General features: G+C 37.7%; 1 protein-coding gene across 8 annotated transcripts in view; it reads right to left on the bottom strand.

Moving 5' to 3' along the window:
- The window catches only part of LOC109898858 (transcription factor COE3), a 72,208-nt gene extending 64,733 nt beyond the window's left edge, over nucleotides 1-7,475 (bottom strand). For 4 of the 8 annotated variants that reach the window (XM_031835691.1, XM_031835686.1, XM_031835688.1 and 1 more), the window contains exons 1-6: nucleotides 6,784-6,914; nucleotides 6,363-6,519; nucleotides 5,921-5,984; nucleotides 5,462-5,517; nucleotides 3,637-3,710; nucleotides 1,788-1,856 (exon numbers count right to left, since the gene is read on the bottom strand). In XM_031835691.1, coding sequence (XP_031691551.1) covers nucleotides 1,788-1,856; nucleotides 3,637-3,710; nucleotides 5,462-5,517; nucleotides 5,921-5,984; nucleotides 6,363-6,519; nucleotides 6,784-6,914 — 551 coding nt within the window. Of the gene's footprint in view, nucleotides 1-1,787; nucleotides 1,857-3,636; nucleotides 3,711-5,461; nucleotides 5,518-5,920; nucleotides 5,985-6,362; nucleotides 6,520-6,783 lie in introns of all 8 variants that reach the window. The other 4 variants (XM_031835693.1, XM_020493919.2, XM_031835690.1 and 1 more) reach the window with 3 other exon arrangements.
- Between the last annotated feature and the right edge of the window lie 14,970 nt (nucleotides 7,476-22,445).

Genomic DNA, 22,445 nt, shown 5'->3' on the forward strand with positions numbered 1-22,445 from the left:
ACTCTCAGCTCTCTTCAATTTAAAGTAATCACTTTTAGCCAGAAGCAACCGCAGCACAGGTGCCACTCACAATTTGCATGAGAAACAGACAGAAGAGTGTGTAACATATTGAGGCTTCACCAAATCTCACCCATATGTTCACTGAAAAGTACTGTATCAGGATGGTAAACTGGGTGACATGTGTATGCAGTACAGTAAACGTCAGTTATTTTGTGTTAATCCCGAAACTCCACAACTAGCCTTGTTGCAACCCCCTCTAGTCAGTGGGAAGTCAATGGGAAGTAGTGTGGGACTGGGAGGGTGAACTGATCTGCTCATAGTTACGACATGGAGACAATGGGAGGGCCTAATGAGGAACATATGCTTTTGTGATTCAACAGACCTGCTCATTGTGCAAGGAAAACGATACTCTACTCCCATTCACTCCCGTCACAATAAAAATCTGAGCCTTTTTTCAGAGCTGGTTGAGCTTACAATATCCATCCGCTTCTCTTTTTTTCTGCTTTGCATTCATTTAGGCTATTGTACTTATGTTCCCAGTTTTGTCCCACAGATTGAGGAACAATAGAGTGTGAAACATAACTCAATGAAGGCGCTGAGGCAGAACATATCAAACTTAAAAGCAGCAGAAATCAGTGCGATGTTTATCTCTCATACTTCGTTTCAGTGTGAACAATGTATCCAAAAACTACACTAGTCTAATAAATCAGATAATCAACTTCATGAGAAGGCATGATGAGAGCCATTTGTGCATTTATTTGAATGATAAAGTGTTTCCTTGGGCTGCTCAATTTAAATCACATACATAATACCCATAACATAATGTTACATCCAGTCCTACATAATGGAGGAACACCAGCTCTCCTAGTAGACAGAGAGAGAGAGGCATCTAGAGAAGCAGTAGCTGTGGTAATCCAGCCAGGCAGGCATCCATGGCAGCCCCTACTTCCTGATGCATGAGAAGCTGCTGGAGTGGCGGCAACAACTGTTCAGCCCTATTTGATTACTAATAAGAGAGTTGTCCCCTCTGTCAGATACCAGGCATTCTCCACTAAGTAAACAGTGATTCTGGCTAGTCAAACATTAGCATTGCTGTCTCTCCCCACGCCATGGTGAGAGTTAGTTAGGCTCTATGGTGAAGATATTCCCTCCTACACACTCGTGGGCACGCACAAACGCACCCACATTCATTTTTCAGCCGTGAGATAGAGGAGTCTGAATAACAGTTATACTGTGTGGAAGGAATGTAATAGCCAATATGCAGTTTATGTTCTCTGAATATCCAAATCCTGTAATCTATGTGACATACCGTAACCTAAAGGTTCAAAGCAAAATCCCTGGCACAAACTCTTATCACAACAGAGCCCTAACCACCTTCACACACAATCTTAGCATTGCCGAACCTTAGAGAATAGTAAAAACTAGATAACGACCACTTCGATAGACAAAGAGAAAATGAGAGACAAATATCATCATAAACCCTATAGATAATTAGATGAATACCCCGCCCAATGCACCTGTGATTGAACACCCCTCTCCAGGTGGTGACTGCCCCTCTGAGCACAGGTAGCTGGGAAAGACCCCCCCCCCCCCCCCACACACACACACAAACCTGCTTACAGAACAATCAGCCACAGTTCCCACAGAGTGGACCAGAAGGTTGGAGTCAACCCACCTGGGCACCCCAACACTGCGGAGTTCTCACTCACTTCCCGACAGAGCATAAGGCTGAATCTAACACAGGTCACAATCACAGCAGCATGGAGAAGACATGGAGCAGAGCTTACCTGTCGATGATCACAGGGTCTGACGGAGTCTCGTTCCTGTTGCCGCAGCTCTTCTTGTCACAACACCGGCTAGGGGAAGAAAGAACGTTTGAGATCACAACAGTGGCTGTTACTGTTTAGAGTGAAAGTTAGACCCTTAAAAAAATGTATATTGCTTTCTAAGGCAAAACGTCATTGTGTTCAATTTGGAAACAAAAACTAATAGAGAAATAACATACACTAAATCTATCCTTTCATGGATGCTGATAGAATAACAACATGTTGCGGTAAAGTGTTTGCCTTAGTGCTTGAGAGGAGGGAAGTAGAAGGGAGGGGAGGGGGGATTGGGCCAGGAGGCAGGGGAGTCACTTTTCACAGCTTCAGCTTTTGTTTACCTCTAATTGCCAGGCTGCTATTTCTGGGGGAGATGCAAGAGGCCACCCTCAAACCAATATTTCTGCGTGGCATTTATCAATTACGGCCTCAAAAGCACTAATCTATCCTTCATCACGTTTCCACCATCTTTTCTCTAAACCTACACTATACCTCCAGTTCTTTGATAAGGAGCTTTAATTCAAACTGAAATTAAACACAACTATACTGCTGCTTCCCATTTGAAATGAAAATGTATATTTGTATAATGGCTGCAGGTCTAAATGATATTTGATGCCATATGGCAAGGAAAGAAAGACAAAGCATTTTTCACAACATGCAGACAAGAGATAGTTTGAGTGGATTTTACAATAATACTGCATAGAAGTGCAAAAATAGACTTAATGCTTTACCAGAGCAAAAGAGAACAGAAGAATACACTCATGGAGTAGGCCTAGGATACTCATTACCTCATGCCTTCTTGAATGATTATAGCTTTCACTCAGTGAGTAGGTTAGTCTTCATATGCCTCTACAGAATGCAATTTCTCTTTGACATTGACGGTACAGATTACCTCTAGAAAGCACCATATTCCATGTTAGATTTGGGCAATATGTAGGGAGACCTCTTCTACATTTTGTGCCTTTAATGACTAGATCATTCAAGACTGTGCAATGTTGGTGCTTATTTGTGATATGGCAATAAATAATCTTAGTATGGCAAAAAATAAGGCTTTGTTTATTCGTTTACACTTAATTTTCAACATATTGATACAGCCTAACTAATACAACTGCACCGGTTATACTCAAATAGAGTATAGGCTAGTCTTGCACATCACGATATATCCTCTTCATGATATATAATCAATGTCAAATATCACCATATTCGATTTAATGATATATGGACAAACCCTATTCCACGTGTCACAAATAAGTGATGGATGCATGTAAACTATTTTGTATGAGTGATGAGTTTATGTAGACTTATTAAAAAGGCAAATCATTCTCAGTTCTAGGTTAATGCACTTGCTCTCAAACAACTTGAACAATGCGACAGTACAACAAAAGAAAGGTTAAACCGACAGTATCCGAATTCAATTCTCACAAATCTCACAATGAGCGCAACAATAAACAACATAAAACGGTGTTCCTTTTATTATCAACGACACCACTGAATAGCAGCAGAACATGAGAGCTTGAGATTTTTACGTTGTTAACTGATGCTAAAAAGTTCGCTGATCACCAATGACAGGTGGGATCAACCAAGGCCTGACTCCATGTTTTGAGGCGCAGACTCACTGGCATCAGACTAATATTCATATATTCAACAAGAGACCCTGTAGGCTACAACTACCCTGGGTACCAGTCTGTTTGTACTCCAATACTTGTAGGCCTTCTCCGCATATGGCAATATGATAAACAAGTGTGGAAAGAAAATAAAGAAATGCACTGTATACTTCTTTAACAACGATGAGTTGGTGGAGAGAAAAAAAACTTACCTGCACATAATTTCGTGCGTAAGAAGAACTCTGCACATTTCAGGGTTTTTGTCTTGACCCTCGTATATAATCGCCTTTGGGAAAAATAAAGACACGAATATGTAGGCTATATTAAATACATATAATGAGCAATTGTATATAATCATCTTTACAGTAGCCTAAATGTAAACGGCATTTAAAACCGAATAGTCAAAAACAAGTGCCTCCAAAAATTAAACTACTGTTGTTATTGGTGAAAAAGAAATATTGTCGTCACTGCTGCAAAACTAACACTGTGATACATTTTAAATAGTGTCATGATGTAGACCTAAGCCTACGAAATTAATAACATGTTACAATGTTGGTCCAATGATAATAACAGATGATGATGATGGTGATAATGATGATGATAATAAAATTATTATAAGTATAAGTATAATAATAAGTATAATATTATAATATAACAACGTATATATTTTGTTGTTATAACATTATATTAAGAATACTTTTTAGGGGGAGTTTTTCATAAGGGACGATCCAATGACGTGTCATCAATATGGTTATAATCTGCAGATATTTGGGGGAAAGTGTTAATGGGCAATCTGTTGTTTATTTTTGAGCTGCTAACAATGATCTTTCTGTGGATAAAAAGCGGTGTCTGGCGGTGCGGTTGAGTAATTTTTGAGCATTGGCTGAAACAGATGGTGTGCAGCTATCAGTTGTGCCGCTCTCCCTCCCTCGGTTCCTCCCTCCCTCTATTCTGAAGAGTCGCTTTGCTCCCCTTTATTGAACTAGCCTACCTAGCGCAAAGACGCATGTTATACGGCACTTCTATATTCAATTGAAGACAGTTTGAATGTGTGGCCTATGATAAGGAGAAAAAATACACAATTACACTCCAAAATGTTGACGTCCTATTCTTTCTGGGATGGAACCCCACTTGACTTTTTGACGGCTTTGTTTTTTGTTTGATGAGCACCGGGTGATTATATATACTGGTTTGATTTATGTCGATATTTGCAGCTGCAGAAACAGAGAAATCCATAAACTGCTTGTTCTGCGTCATTGACTCGGATCATTCGCAGAGGAATTTTCCCTCGGAGTGGTGGAAGCTTTAACGGCTCTATTTAAATGGATCTGCTGTAACCCTCGGTAAATTAGTAGTAATAACAACCACCATGGTGGAAAAGTCTAAAATAATAACTTTTTCTTTTTTCCCTAGTTAACATCATGTGATGAGATTTGGGGTTTAATTTCGTGAATTGTTCTACGAGTGAAAGTGTTTCAGCTACGTGAGCTTTTTCAAAAACTCTTCCCAAACATTATATGTGTTTAATATGGGTCATGGGTCAAGCTTAGCAACATGCCTAAAAATCACAGATTAGAATAAGGGACTCAACAAGACAACACGACTACTTGTTACTCCATATCAATAAAATAGCCCAGGCCTACTTTATTTTACAATAGCCTATCATATCTTATATATTTTTTAATAAATAGGATTTTAAAAATGCATTATATCATTATCGGAAGAAAGTAACGACATTACAAACCAACAATCATAATTTATATTGTATAGGTACACAATTGTAGGCTAAATTAATGGTAACTTAATGATTGATTCATTTTACTTATGTGTCGCGCAAAAACAGGATATAGGCCAACACGCAATCTATATATAAAGCCATTTCAGTCAATGCACGATTGCATAAAGAAAACCCATCTCATACGCATGTGTGATGAATTGCACAGGTTGTGGAGATTTGCACAATGCAGGTGATGTATAGAAAAAGCAATGTTTCTCGTGTAAGCAAGCTGTATGAATATAAGAGTAAAGGTAGTTTACCTGCTTCGTCATGGAGTCGATTAACCGTATGAAAAGATCCTGTTCTGTTCTGACGCCTGGGGAAGGAATATAACAAGCTTAGGCAAAGGTGTAGGGCTGTGTGAGATGTACATGAATGCTGATGATAAAATAAAAAATCATTAATATAAAGTATATAAATATATATATATATATTTTATTTTTTTAAATATATATATTTTTTTTACTCAGAACATTTATCATCTATAATCTGCATCATAAATGATTTTACCTGGATATTTAAACAATGATTTAGAAAATAAATTAATTGTAAATGATAATAGGGATGATAACGATGATGGTGATGATGATTACAAAAATAATAATAATCATCATCATCATCATCATCATCACCATCATCATTGTTATTATTATTACTATTATTTATAGGCTTTATCTTTTGGGTAATATTGAATTTATCTAAATAATTGTTTCACTCACCATTGCTGTACAACAATTGTAGTTTGTAGTGTATCCCATTGTTAGTTTTTTCACTGTTTGGTTCCTGAAAATAACCAACATTGAGATAGATGATGGTCAGCTGAAAATAAAGCATCTATCTATCTATCTATCTATCTATCTATCTATCTATCTATCTATCTATCTATCTATCTATCTATCTATCTATCTATCTATCTATCTATCTATCTATCTATCTATCTATCTATCTATCATCTATCTAGCTGATACTTCATCATTTTAAATGTATAATTTGTCAAAAATAAGACTTACAACCACGCTCCTATCATCAACGAATGAGGGTTAAAAATCGATATTGCACGTGACCTGCTTTATTGACCCACAGCCATCTCTATGTACGTCAAGTTCATTTCAAAGTAAAGATTATGAAATTCAATAAACGATATTCTCATGAAGCGCTTACTTTATCTTTCTCCACAAAGTCCACATAAGCTGTCCTTTCGATCTCCACGGGTTGACCCTGTCTGTCATACAGTGCCAGGACGAAATGGAAAAAATTGGATTTTCTGAGGTTGGAAGGTGGCTGCTTTTCATAATGTGCCCGTGCCAAGCCAACACCACTGCAGGAAGAAAACAAGAGACCATCTCGGTTAAGTATCAGACACGGGAGACAGATGATGGAGCTAATGAAAACAGTGGAGATGTGGAAGCACGTTTGAGTACGAGAGATTTCTTGATTTGTCACAATAAGGGTAATCTGATGTAATGAAAGAGGGGAGAGCCGAAGGGGGACATTGGGAGACCGTAATTGATACAGAGTATTGAGGGGATTGAGGGTCGATATGAGAAATGCGTGAGAAAATCAGATGATTTGGCATGCGTACCTTTGGGCGGCTGTGTTCGCATCCACCACCCCAGCTGTGTGCATCCATGAGCGGACAGAATTCAGCCCACCCAGCGGTTCCTCCTTCATCGTTGTCCCACCCCGCGATATAGTTTCCTGAATCCCAAACATTTAGAACAATTTACGTGCAAAGAGCCTCCTGTGAAATTCGGTAAATAAACGTCCAAACGTGTTATCCTTGAGGGTTTACGGGATAAGTCGTAAATGCCGTCTGAGCCTTGCAAGGGGAAAACCAGGTCCACAGGTCTCGCCTCCCTTTTCAATCCGTCCTGGGTTGCAGCGATGTGAACAATTCTCAAAGTACTCTACTTAGTTGGTGTGGAGTCCACAGACTGGAAAAGTGACTTGTTCAACAGACTAGGCTTTTTCAGTGGCTATTGTTCCTTCTTTTTGTTGTGCTTATTCACAGAAAAATTCGATAGCTGTTGTTTGTGTGTGGATGATGCTCTCAAAGTAGCGACATCCCTGAAGCACCACATCCAAAACCTTCAGGACACTTGAATAAACCACTCCTGGTATTGAAAGGTGCTGCTTCTCCAAAAGACAAGCACACGCAGAAGCTGGTCACCGTGGAGGTGTTCCCGGTACACAGGAGAGGTGGATAAGGGGCCTTTCGCGTCGTTGCAGGATGGAAGGGAACATGCAAAACTAAGCCCTCTTTCCCCGAGGACTGAAATCTTTCCCGGGAGCCAAAACTCTAAACCCACGGGAGAGACTCAGTCAGAAAATGACGCTCATGGGGCGTGGCTTTTACCATATATGGAGCTCTGACGATTCCTGTCAAGCAGTGGCGCTTGACTGTTCGAGTATTAGCCTATAGAAGCAACCTGAGAACACTCGCTCTACTTTTCTCTTGCAATGTGGTGAGTTGATTTTTTTTCTTCAATGATATGAATTCAACGAGGTGTGACCATCACACAACATTCATTCACTACATTAAAAACCTATTCCTGTTATGGTCATTTGTCTATTGTGAACGCGTGCTTATGGTAGGCCTGCACATATTTTTTAGAAGATTTGTAATTAGACATTTTCATATTTTTATTAGGTTATTTAATTAGAAGTATTATGACACATAAGATTGATATGGCCGGCAGTGAATTCACTAATGTGGGCTATGCTAACAAAAAACATTTAATAGGCATATGTTATGCCTATATAAATCATGTTTTAGAAAATAATATGTTAAAATGATTGTCTTATCTTTGTTTAATCTCACATTTAGCCTATATTGTTTAATCAAAGAATCTCTAAGAATCTCGATAGGAATAAGGTCTAATCCGTAAACTGAGTGTATTTCACTGCTATGCAGATATTAAAATACTAACAAAGCCTCGGGTTGTTATTCACTCCCATGCAGAGAAAAAGTTTTTCGTTTTTTTTGGAAATTGACCACCAGTCATTTACGTGTGTTCCAAAACAATATTAATCAAGAAAGCATAATGAGTGTAATTTAATTTAATTTATATTCCCTGACCTCTAATGTGATGAAGATCCGGATTGCCTTGTATAAAACATACTCGGACCATAAGGTATCTTTATTTTCATCTCATGACAGTAGAAGTCATATGTAGTGTAATGGTTTGATTGATTGGGGGAGAGACAATGTCCGAGCCTTGTATTCAGAAAACCCTTCACATTATTGAGGGCAAATAGGTGAAGGGGGAAATGGGGGGGAGGAGAGAGGAAGAGGTGTAGCCTATATCCTCAGCAATCTATCCATCTGGTGCTGAGGGTTAATGGCTGCTGCCAAAGATAAATGAATAATAATCTGTTGCTTTCACCTCTTTTCAAGATCTATTGCCTTATTGCCACTCTGTATAATAAGATATATCCTTATATGTGCGTCAAAACACCACATATTTTTAGAAGGCATGAAGGTAAATGCTCCATTAATACGTTTTTTTGCTGTAATACTTGGCACTTCCATGAACACAAATATAAAACAGGCTGAGGAGCGGAACGGGACAAATTTGTCTGTTCATTTGAGATTGTCAACCTATCTTTCTTTACAGAACTTTGGCCTAGCCATACTGTGTTTTTTTTAACATGGCTTCAAGTCGTTTATTAGAACTTAACCCCTAATTACACGCACCAATGCGATTTAAATCAGATTATCAAATTAGGAGACTTTGAGACAAATCCTCTTAGATCTGATATTGTTGACTGGAGAGGGAAAATGGATCTCCACACCCGTCACGTAGGTAACGATGATGTCCTGAAAGGGGGCTTTAAACCGTATTTGACAACAAATGCAGCTGCCCCGCTATTTCAGAAGACATTAAAGGAAAATGAATGCAAATCTGTGTTCAAAAGCCATCTGGACGTGGCGAGGGGCAGTCAGCTGCTCCACACATGCGAGGAGCCTAAATCCGTCTCGACTCATTCTCCGGGATCATCTGCACTGTGGGCTTAAATCGTGAAAAAATGCGCTCGCCATCATTAGGAAAATATTACAATCACACGTTCCAAATAAAATAATGTTCTGTGTTGATCTCCTATTTTATAACAATGTGTAAAGTTTATGGATGAAGAATCTGATATTTATTATTTCTCTATTATTTCTATCAATCAATTTGTCTTAATCAACTTGTCACACAGGCTACAACCATTTTCTGCATATTCGAACAACATTTATTGTGGCATATAGGCCTACCACATTGAAGGTAAGTGAAGACAAGATTCTTGAAGACAAGAGTCCTTAAAAAATCTTCATCATACATTATTGAGAATATGGCCTTCTTTACTGATCATATTGAAATGATCACATTATAACAATGTGATGGCCAAGATATGAAGCTGATGAAGCTGAATTTCTTCAGATCATTGGCGCGTGGCTCTTTTGTTCCATTGACTTCTAAGACCGTGTCAAGGGTGACGTCTTCTTTTTTGGTACGAATTTACGGGGCGAGGCCCTCATGATCTCAGTAAATTTACATGTAAATGGCGACATCAGCCGATGCACGTGCCACAGGCCAGCGGGCTTCCCAGATGTCAAGACAAAGTCAGACGGCCACTGCCCAGCTGTCCTGGACGGCATGGACTTTAGGACAACTATTATAATCACATGCATTGATTAGCCATCATCTTTTAACTTGATTGATTAAAGGATAAGCCACCTTTGTGAACTTTCAGTATTTTTATTATAACAAATGCGTGTAATAAACATGTACAAAATCCATGCATTAGTTTGTGTTAAAACAGTCTAAAGTGTCAAATATAGGCGCAATTAACACCCCACCTATGAATTAGTTTAGAAATAGAAATATAGACTAACCGATAAAACCTATTGAATAATATGCTCTTTTATTTTATTGAATAATTTTATGTTTATAAAGTTGAAATAGAAAATTCATTTCAAAATTGCAAGGAGTTCACATTTACATCGGCATGTCCTTCATTGCTTTATTGGTTAAATACATATGAAAACGAAATCTTTATAGACATGTCACTTGTAGCATAATTATTTGCCTTACATTGTAGACTTCATGTAGACCATCTGTTTAAAAGTCAATATGATATGACATAAAGGAGTAGGCCTCACGTATGCAGATAACCTAATAAAAACATTGGGCATAAGTACTATATTATGATTGACAATTAAATAATAATTCATAAGAAAATATGCATTGAATGGCATAACGAAAACACATATGGCCTACATTTAGGCCCACATTTCAGACATCTGGAAACCAAATTCTGAGCACGTTCCCCACATTTTTTTATTAGTTTAACCTAACAAAATGTTCAGCATTTTAGAGAGAAATTAGATGAAGATATCGGAAGACTGGGAGATGCAACATAGGATAGAGTTAATAGACAGCGCCCCTCGTTGGTTACAGTGGAGATCATGTGTCGATTGGGGGCAGCTGTTCTCCTCAGTGATGCAATTAATCGAATATTCATTTTTCACGCCAACAGAATGAGCAGAGTTTGAATCGTCCCGGACAATTTTATGCAAAGGAGAATGGATTCGATTAAATTCATTGTAATAGTTTGTCTTTCTTTGAATAGGCCTACAAATTATTGTTCATACACACCTGTTTAGTACAGAAAATGGAGGCATCTATAAGAGGAGTCTATTTCAACACAACACCCAAAAACATATGCCAATTTTATTTTGTCACTCGAAAACATGGGTTTTATAAAACTTCGTAAAATGTGCACTGCCAGTTCGATTGAATCTCAAATCTGAAAAATGTATTGAGACTATTTGAGTGTAAAATGTATTATTATTATTATTATTATTATTATTATTATTATTATTATTATTATTATTATTATTATTATTATATGTAGCATTTTACATTGACACAGCGAGGTCACATCTTTCTCACCAACTTTAGTTGAGAGTGGTCTTGTTAATTATGTGCAATGGTGAGTTCTGTCATTCGCCGCGTGCACAATTTGCATTTCCATTCTGCTGGAAATGATGAGAGAGTTGCTGTGCGGTTTAGAGCCTCGCGGCGCAGTCTGCGGGCGATTCACATTTTAAAAAGGCGAGAGAAATTAAATAAGAAACCGAGACCACTTCAGGGCTATTAACATCTAAAATATCCCATGGAAATTGAGCCCCAAAAAACAGCATGCCCATTCCCTATTTACACCGCTCTAAAATCTCATTTTGAAAAATTCCCATCACTAGAATTAGGCGTAGGCCCTACATCTGAAATTGTCACACAACAAAGTTGTCCTTTCAGTTATTTCGATTTATTTATGAACAATAGTGTAGATAGTATAGGTACTAGTCAACTTCAAACCTGTTTTTACTCATCTGCAATAAACAATGAAAAACTCATACTCAAATAATAACTTCCATTGCCAATCGAGAACTCAGACATACAGTACATGCCAACAACGCATTTACAGTCCTTTTGCCAAAGAGATGCTGCCATGTTTTGGGTAGGGTTCCCTCTTAGAATCTAGAGATCCTTGTTTTGCTCATTGAGCCACTTGATTGACTAGCTGTTCTATGGTGATATTGCCCCACCTACAGGAGTGTGCAAAATTCTCAAAGATTTTAGGAAGGAATTTAGAGTTCAGTTTTCAGAGAAGATTCACAAGGCACTCTATGAACGCTCTTAACAGGAGGCTATTCGGGTACTCTGTATCACCAGACCACTTATCACCACAGATATACACAGACCCGAACAACACTTACAGTCATTTAAATTTGGAAAAAGTAACCATACTTGAAATGTACTGGGTGTGCAGAGGATGTGACAGTATGGCTCGCTAGAAGTCCAATGTTCTTCAGCTGATATCCACAGGTTGATCTTCAGTTAGTTTATAGTCATGGGCATCTTGTTAGATTAATTCAATCGGGGGAAATAATAAAATCGTATGAGAACTTCAACCCTTAATCCTAGATGTTTTCTTAAATCTACATCGAAGCTTCTGTCAAATGGTGCATTCAGTTTGTCTTTCATACTCAACCATGGTTGCACCATTTAATCGATAGCTGTTTGTTTCGCACATGATACTCAATTCTGTGATTGTACCTTTTTGTTAAATGGTGAGATTAACTTTAATTCAATAAAGATTTAATAGAAAAACACAAAGACACACAATGGAAAGGTCTCAGCCTTATCAGAGCCATAATACAATTCAAAACAGCTCAAATGATAAACACCTACAGCGCAAGAAAGCTGAAATTAAAGCTGAAATGGAAGTGTTTTTATGACCAGGAATGATAATGATAATGTCAGAAGACAGAGACGTGGTCAAGGTGAAAACAGCACAGCAAAACTAAAAATAATCCCACCTTCAGGATTCTCCTGCAGAGTGCAGATGAGTGTTACTGGCTAGGAACCTTTTTTGCTGCAACAAAAGGGTAAAACGTTGGAGGTAAATGAAATTACAACACAAGACAGTTTTTTTCAATCTATGTGTAAGAGCTCAGTCCCTATTTTCCAACCTATCCTTTCCCCTTGCTATTGGATGTGGTGCAAATTGTATAATGCTGCTCTTTGTTCTACAGAGTCAAGCCACATGAATAGCCATCCTGAGCACACACACAAACACACACTGGCAAACTGATCATCTTAAAAAAGCAACGCCCTGGTGCTCACTTGGCCTACTTTCCACGGCATGCAGCAGCAGTAGCAGCAGCAGCAGAGGGACATGGGAAGAGAAGGAAAAACATTCAGGAGCTCTCTGGGAAGAATACTTCATACCCCGTGTATATAGTCATTGAACACTGGCCACCTCACATTCTGTTTATATACTATTGTTTACTCACTGTGTATGCATATACTGTTTTCTCAACATAGCTCATCCTAATGTGCCAACTACTGTCCATACAATTTTTTCCCATATTACAGTGCCTTCAAATTACAGTGCCTGCATACCCCTCGACTTATTCCACATGTTGTTGTGTTACAGACTGAATAAAAAATGGATTACATTGTTAAAAAATCTACCATCTACACACAATACCCCATAATGACATAGTGAAAACATGTTTATAGAAATTGTTGCAAATGTATTGAAAATGAAATACAGAGATATATAATTTACATAAGCATTCACACCCATGAGTCAATACTTTGCAGAGTCTTCCTGTGTAAGTCTCTAAGACACTGGTTCTCAATCCTGGTCCCGGGGGCCCAATGGGGTGCACATTTTTATTTTTGCCCCAGCACTACACAGCTGATTCAAATTATCAGCTCATCAAAAGGCTTTGATGATTTGAATCAGGTGTGTAGTGCTAGGGCAAAAACAAAAATGTGCACCCTTTGGGTCCTCAGGACCAGGATTGAGAACCACTGCTCTAAGAGCTTTTAACAACTGGATTGTGCAACATTTTCCCATGATTGTTTTCAAAATTCTTTAAGCACTGTCAATTGGTTGTTCATCATTGCTAGACATCCATTTTCAGGTCTTGCCATATATTTTCAAGTATATTTAAGTAAAAAATGTAACTCGGCCACTCATGAACACCACTGGATTCTTGGTAAGCAACTCCAGTGTAGATTTGGCCTTGTGTTTTAAGTTATTGTCCTGCTGAAACATGAATTCATCTCACTGTGTCTGGTGAAAAGCAGACTGAACCAGGTTTTCCTCTAGGATTATCCTGTGCTTAGCTCCAGTCCGTTTCTTTTTTATCCTGAAAAGCTACCCAGCCCATAACAATTATAAGCATACCCATAACATGATGCAGCTACCACTATCCTTGAAAATATTGAGAGTGATACTCAGTAATGTGTATTGTATTTGCCCCAAAAATAACATTTAGTATTCAGGACAAAAAGTTAATTGCTTTGCCACATTTTTAAAAAGAATTACTTTAGTGCCTTGTTGCAAACAAAATGCATGTTTGGAATATTTTTATTCTGTACAAGCTTCCTTATTTTCACTCTGTCATTTAGGTTAGTACTGTGGAGTAACTACAATGTTATTGATCCATACTCAGTTTTCTCCTATCACAGACATTAAACTTTCTAACTGTTTTATAGTCACCATTGGCCTGATGGTGAAATCCCTGAGTGTTTCCCTTCCTCTCTGTCAACTGGGTTAGGAAGGATGCCTGTATCTGTGTAGTAATGAGTGTATTAATACACCATCCAAACTGTAATTATTAAATTCACCATGCTCAAAGCGATATTCAATGCCAGCTTTTTTTATTTGTATCTACCAATAGGTGCCCTTCTTTGCGAGGAATTGGAAAACCTACCTGGTCTTTGTGGTTGAATCTTACAGATTATTTTTTATGTGTGTTGTAGAGATGAGGTAGTCATTCAAAATCATGTTAAGCACTATTATTGCACAGAGTCAGTCCATGCACCTTGTTATGTGACTTGTAAAGCACATTTTTACTTATTAACTTAGTTAGGCTTGCCATAACAATGGGGTTGAATACTTATTGACACAAGACATTTCACCTTTTCATGTTTTATTCATTTGTAAAAAATGTGAAAACATCATTCCAATTTGACATTATGAGGTATTGTGTGTAGGTCAGTCACCCCAAAAATATCTAAATGTAATCAATGTTAATATCAGGCTGTAATGCAACAAAAGTCTAGGGGTGTGAATACTTTCTGAAGGCACTGTATATACTGTCTATACACATCACATATACAGCACCAGTCAAACGTTTGGATACACCTACTCATTCAAGGGTTTTACTTTATTTGTACTATTTTCTATTTTGTAAAATAATAGTGAAGACATCAAAACGATGAAATAATTATTAAAAGTAGCCCGCCTTTGCCTTGATGACAGCTCTGCACACTCTTGGTATTCTCTCAACCTGCTACACCTGGAATGCTTTTCAAACCGTCTTGAAGGATTTCCCATACATGCTGAGAACTTGTTGGTTGCTTTTCCTTCACTCTGTGGTGCAACTCATTCCAAACCATCACAATTTGGAATAGGTCAGGTGATTGTCGAGGTCATATGATGCAGCATTCCATCACTCTTCTTCTTGGTCAAAAAGCACTTTTTAAATTTGTATATTTTTTTTATTTAACCTTCATTTAACTAGGCAAGTCAGTTAAGAAAAAAATATTGTTTACAATGATGGCCTACCCCGGCCAAACCTGGACCAATTGTGTGCCGCCATATGGGACTCCCAATCACGGCTGGATGTGATACAGCCTGGATTCGAACAGGGGACTGTAGTGACGCCGTTTGCACTGAGATGCAGTGCCTTAGATTGCTGCGCCATTCGGGAGCCCTTACATAGCCTGGAGGTGTGTTGGGTCATTGTCCTGTTGAAAAATTATTGATAGTCCCACGAAGCGCAAACCAGATTGGATGGCGTATCATTGCAAAATGCTGTGGTAGCCATGCTGGTTAAGTGTGCCTTGAATTCTAAATAAATCATAGACAGTGTCACTAGCAAAGCACCCCAACACCATCACACCTCCTCCTCCAAGCTTCACGGTGGGAACCACACATGCGGAGATCATTCATTCACCTACTCTGCATCTCACAAAGACATGGCGGTTAGGACAGATTTCCACCAGTCTAATGTCCATTGCTCGTGTTTCTTGGCCCAAGCAAGTCTCTTCTTATTATTGGTGTTCTTTAGTATTGGTTTCTTTACAGCAATTCGACCATGAAGGCCTGATTCACACAGTCTCCTCTGAACAGTTAATGTTGAGATGTGTCTGTTACTTGAACTCTGTGAAGCATTTATTTGGCCTGAAATTTCTGAGGCTGGTAAATGCTAATGAATTTATCCTCTGCAGCAGAGGTAACTCTGGGTCTTCCTATCCTGTGGCGGTCCTCATGAGAGCCAGTTTCATCATAGCGCTTGATGGTTTTTGTAACTGCACTTGAAGAAACTTTCAAAGTTCTTGAAATGTTCCATATTGACTGACATTCATGTCTTAAAGTCATGATGGACTGTCATTTCTCTTTGCTTATTTGAGCTGTTCTTGCCATAATATGGACTTGGTCTTTTACCAAATATGGTTATCTTCTGTATACCACCCCTACCTTGTCACAACACAACTGATTGTCTCAAACACAATAAGAAGGAAAGAAATTCCACAAATGAACTTTTAACAATCAATCAATGAAATGTATTTATCAAGCCCTTTTTACATCAGCCAATGTCACAAAGCACTATACAGAAACCCAGCCTAAAACCCCAAACAGCATGTAATGCAGATGTAGAAGCACAGTGACTAGGAAAAACTCCCTAGAAACGCACGAACCTAGGAAGAAACCTAGAGAGGAATCAGGCTCTGAGGGGTGGCCAGTCCTCTCCTGGCTGTGCCGGGTGGAGATGACCTGTTAATTGAAATGCATTCCAGGTGACTACCTCATGAAGCTGGTTGAGAGAATGCCAAGATTATGCGAAGCTGTCATCAAGGCAAAGAGTGGCTACTTTGAAGAATCTCAAATATAAAATACACTTTGAATTGTTTAACACTTTTTTGGTTACTGCATGCTTCCATATGGGTTATTTCGTAGTTTTGATGGCTTCACTATTATTCTACAATGTAGAAAATAGTCTAAGTAAATAAAAACCCTGGAATGAGTAAGTGTGCCAAAACATTTGACTGGTACTGTACTGGTACTGTACATATATATATATATATATATATATATCCACTGTATTTCTGGATGATAACTCTAATTTATCTAGTCTGGATTGCTAATTGGACTCATTCTGCCATTTCTTGATTTCTTGTTTAGATTTTGGATTGTTTGTGTATTTGTATTGTATTTGGATACATTCTATTGCACTGTTGGAGCTCGTAATATAAGCATTTCACTGCACCTGCTATGACACCTGCAAATCTGTGTACGTGATCAATAAACTTTGATTTGAATGTGATGTACATCAACAAAATCTATAGGTGATCAATATTTGCCCCAGATACATACTGTACTCACTAGCTTATTTGTTTGTTTCTTTGAATTTGCATAAAGATTATGTCAATTCTTAAACAAGCTGACTCCAACAGTGGGATGGATTCATTCCTGTTGGATGTTATAGTATTATGACATATTCTCACCATCTGTTATTCCATATGAAAGCCTATCAATCTGACTAAGAGTGTCCTTTCAATTTGATAATAGAGATCAATCTTAAGCATCTTGTTCATGCTGGTCAATTCTGAAAAAGTGCAAAAAATCAGGGATACAGAATACAGAAATAGGCTTACACATTCTATGGTCTATTTGCACTTAAGTAACCATCCTTGTAATTCACAAACAGACTTGCCCAAACTCTGTTAATCTGCGTCTCCCAGTACACCGTCTAACCAAATGTCGACATCTGTGAGGGTGTGCATAAGGAAAAGCTCCTTTGAGAAGCGGGATGATAATCTTAGTTCCACTCGATTTTAGTTGGCCCACGGGGCTATGAAAGACAGATGCAGAGATCCTGTGTAAACATACCAAGCTAACTTTACAGTGGAACTGCAACATAGAGGGAAACAGTGCATTTATGTGAGTCCATTAAACCACTCATTAGACACATTGAATGTTTACTAAACTATAGGTTTCGGATACTTTGGATGCAAACATTCAAAGTGTCTAATGAGGGGTTTGAATCAGACAGTTTGACTTGAGATAATCTGTGTGCTGTTAAGCTTTGTCAACAGTCCACATTGATTAACAAGAAGGTGCAGAGACTGCATTAATGCCTGTTCAAGGCTACACAAGGACACAATAGACCCATAAAATCCAGTGAACTTTGTAAAAAAAATAAAAAGAATAATAATATTATTATTTGCATCTGTTCCTATCAGGTGCGTCTGTCTTTCGCAAACCACGTACACACATGCGAGCACGCACGCACAAACATACACACATACCGACAGGTTGTTTTGGATTACTTTTTTAATCATAATATTCATACTGTATGAAGCACTTCTCAGGCTGTTAGTTGTAGTTGTTTCAGCTCAACGTATGCTGCTTTCAAAATTCATGTCACAATACAAAGAATGTGAATGTTGTTGCTGTGACATTACATCTTGGATTAAAGGGACATATTTAGGTAACATGAAAGAAGGAAGAAACGGTTTCATCACAGAGATCATAAAATGGTGTCGTGAGTAGTCTTTTGTCCCGCACCATAAGAGAGTTCTGTCACTAAAGGGAAGGACAAAAGCAAGAAGGCGCCACGGGTATAAGGTTTCCCTGAGCAACAATGAGGAAAGTTTCAACTTGCAGCACATGGGTGTAACTTTAACTGGAATAATGTGGATCAAAGACTCACAAAGTGGGTGGAAATGCTGGAGGAGTGTCTGTGTTCGAGTAAAGGATACGTTCACCAGAGAGAAAGAGAGACTTCGTTTGTGAAACGCAGATGGAGAAACTGTACTTAATTACCGAGACAGACTGTGTTTGTGCTCCTTAAGCTATTTAATTCAATTAGCAACATTATTAACATTGTGTAACATTTGTGACATAATTTACACTGGTGTTGTTTAAATGATTTATTCAAGTAAATTGGTGACAAAATAACAGTGCAACTTATTGCACTTTATGCAACATTTTAAAATATATTAGCATCAGAAAAGCATGTAGCTACAGTATGCTGCCAAACACATTACAGTAATGACAGAGTACAACACTAAGTACAAACACCATCTGATAAGCCACAGGTTTATCAAGCTCCATTCTTCAATAAAGAACCATTCAAAATGAGTGCTTGTTCCCTGAAATCCTGTCAGAAATGTGGTCTTGAAGTCTATGGTGTACATGAACTCGTCAGGGTGGACCAGTTCAATGTGGAAGTGTAACCATTTCACTGCGATTGAACCTGCACATATAAGTGTTATGAAAGGTCCCTGTGGCCCCCTGATCTTTTGACATGGATTTGAAGACTTTCTACTTTATTAACTACTAAGCCCTTTATGCTTGTCCTATATTGTGGCATGTTACGAGCCAATACTTCATTGTCTAGCATTATTGAGAGTCAGGGTACACACAATCTCCACCATTTCCCCAGAGTGAGGTCATGGCGGTAGGAAGAAAAGATCCAAGTGCAATTTAACCCCTCTTTTTTTCTTATCTGTTGTTATAACAGAAGGATTCCAATAGGCCAGGGGATGGATTGACCTTTTTCGGGTGCCGTTAATTCAAAATTAAAACAAAGATATTTTGAGGACTTCAGTATTTGCTTTATCTTCACTGATATAGTGACCATTTATGTTGATTGTCAAACAAAAAAAGAGGTCACAGTCCAATTTATTAATTGTTAGCACTAGAAACATCTTAAAATGTTCCCTGTAAGAAATTGTCTTAAACGTAGGTGAGATGAAACTAAATGTATTGGTTGCTCAATTGCATAGGTGGAATATGTTCATCTGAACATGTCATATCCATAATGGTATTTAAAGAGTGTCTTGATTGGTCCTCCCTGTTTCTGCAAAGTTTTATCAATGAGTCAAGTACACTAGCAGTTGATTCTTACCATACATACTGACCCATATGAATTTAAGGCAGTAAGTTGTTGACATTGTTTTAGACTGATCTTTCAAATGGCATTTATGCTAGAGGGCTATAAGGCTGCAAGAACTGTGAATAGTCAGTGACATAACGCCATCTAGTGGAATACAATGTGCTAAAGGGAATTACAGTCTCTCCTATCTTGTTGAAACTACAGTAGAGCATGAACATACAGTATCATTATGGAGCTTTACAAGTTTCACAATGTCTTGTGTGTGATTTAATAAAGCAGAAGAAGAGTACACATAGTCTATGTAAATATATACCATACCCATAGTCTATGTAAATATATACCCTACACATAGTCTATGTAATTATATACCATACCCATAGTCTATGTAAATATATACCCTACACATAGTCTATGTAATTATATACCATACCCATAGTCTATTTAAATATATACCCTACACATAGTCTATGTAATTATATACCCTACACATAGTCTATGTAATTATATACCCTACACATAGTCTATGTAATTATATACCCTACACATAGTCTATGTAATTATATACCATACCCATAGTCTATGTAAATATATACCCTACACATAGTCTATGTAATTATATACCATACCCATAGTCTATTTAAATATATACCCTACACATAGTCTATGTAATTATATACCCTACACATAGTCTATGTAATTATATACCATACCCATCGTCTATGTAATTATATACCCTACACATAGTCTATGTAATTATATACCCTACACATAGTCTGTGTAATTATATACCCTACACATAGTCTATGTAATTATATACCCTACACATAGTCTATGTAATTGTATACCCTACACATAGTCGATGTAATTATATACCCTACACATAGTCTATGTAATTATATACCCTACACAATAGTCTATGTAATTATTTACCCTACACATAGTCTATGTAATTATATACCCTACACATAGTCTATGTAATTATATACCCTACACATAGTCTATGTAATTATATACCCTACACATAGTCTATGTAATTATATACACTACACAATAGTCTATGTAATTATTTACCCTACACATAGTCTATGTAATTATATACCCTACACATAGTCTATGTAATTATATACCCTACACATAGTCTATGTAATTATATACCCTACACAATAGTCTATGTAATTATATACCCTACACATAGTCTATGTAATTATATACCCTACACATAGTCTATGTAATTATATACCCTACACAATAGTCTATGTAATTATATACCCTACACATAGTCTATGTAATTATATACCCTACACAATAGTCTATGTAATTATATACCCTACACAATAGTCTATGTAGTACTTACGCATTTTGTGTGACCAACTGATCTTGTTAGATAATATGAAATCAAATGTTATTTGTCACATGCAACAGGTATGGACTAACAGCGAAATGCTTACTTAGGGGGTCCTTTTCCAACTATTCTAATATATGCCATTTAGCAGACACTTTTATTCAAAGGGAAGTTATGTGTACATACACTACAGTTCAAAACTTTGGGGTCACTTAGAAATGTCCATGTTATTGAAAGAAAAGCACATTTTTGACCATTAAAATAACATCAAATTGATCAGAAATACAGTGATGACATTGTTAATGTTGTTTGGGACACAGGAGTGATGGTTGCTGATAATGGGCCTCTGTACACCTATGTAGATATTCCATTGAAAATCAACAGTTTCCAGCTGCAATAGTCATTGACAACATTAACAATGTCTACACAGTATTTCTGATAAATTGTATGTTATTTTAATGGACAAAAAATGTGCTTTTCTTTCAAAAACATGGACATTTCTAAATGACCCCAAACTTTTGAACTGTAGTGTAAATTTGAAGTATGGGTGGTCCATGGGATTTGATCACACCATCCTGATGTAGCAAGTGCCATTCTCTACCAACTGAGCTACAGAAGACCACTGATTCAAATAAATAAATAAACAAACAAACAGAATATTATCTTATAAGCTGTTGTAGCGACCCATAGGGCTCTTTAGTAGATCTGCAGTAAGGACGGTTTTGAAGGCAATACACATATTTACTCTGCCGTCAAGGCCAATTTAACAAGCCAGACCAATATCAAATCCTCAGGCCTCATATATTTCTGTTTCTCCTCTCTGCTTGCAAGAGGAGAGTAGAAAAAACAACAATAGAGAAATAATATGAAAAGCACAGAAGCCAAACAAGAGTCAGTACTGAACAATTGATTGTGTTTGTCTTTGCTGTTGTACGTGAAGACCAAGGGTTGGACAGAGCTCATGCCCATGAGCTGACCAGACAGGTCCAGTCGATAGCGTCTGAGACTGACCAGGAGCAAGGGGGAGGGGTTGGTGGAATGGAGGAATGGGATACAGTGAATCCAGAAAGTTTAATTTATCTCTGTGATACTATATTGTGTGTTTTCATTTAGCTGCTCAAGTGACCAGAGGCTTCTTCACTGGAGCACAAAACACTGAATATTGTATACATTAGCCTCCACAAGTATTCCGTTAGTCTCTCTCGACAAACATTCATACACATCTAGCTTGAGATTTGAATGGCTCATTAAAGCATACCAAGGTGGTTTAACATGATGGTTAAATTTGACTTGATACTGATCACATGCTTTTTTCTAATTGCACAACTGTATGGTTTAGTCAATAAATTAAAGTATGTTATGAGGCATGGTTGCATTAATAGATAATAGAAACATCTACTTAAGGGAATCATATGTGTATGCAGTCATG

This window comes from Oncorhynchus kisutch, linkage group LG11, assembly GCF_002021735.2.
Source record: "Oncorhynchus kisutch isolate 150728-3 linkage group LG11, Okis_V2, whole genome shotgun sequence".
Lineage (NCBI taxonomy): Eukaryota > Metazoa > Chordata > Actinopteri > Salmoniformes > Salmonidae > Oncorhynchus > Oncorhynchus kisutch.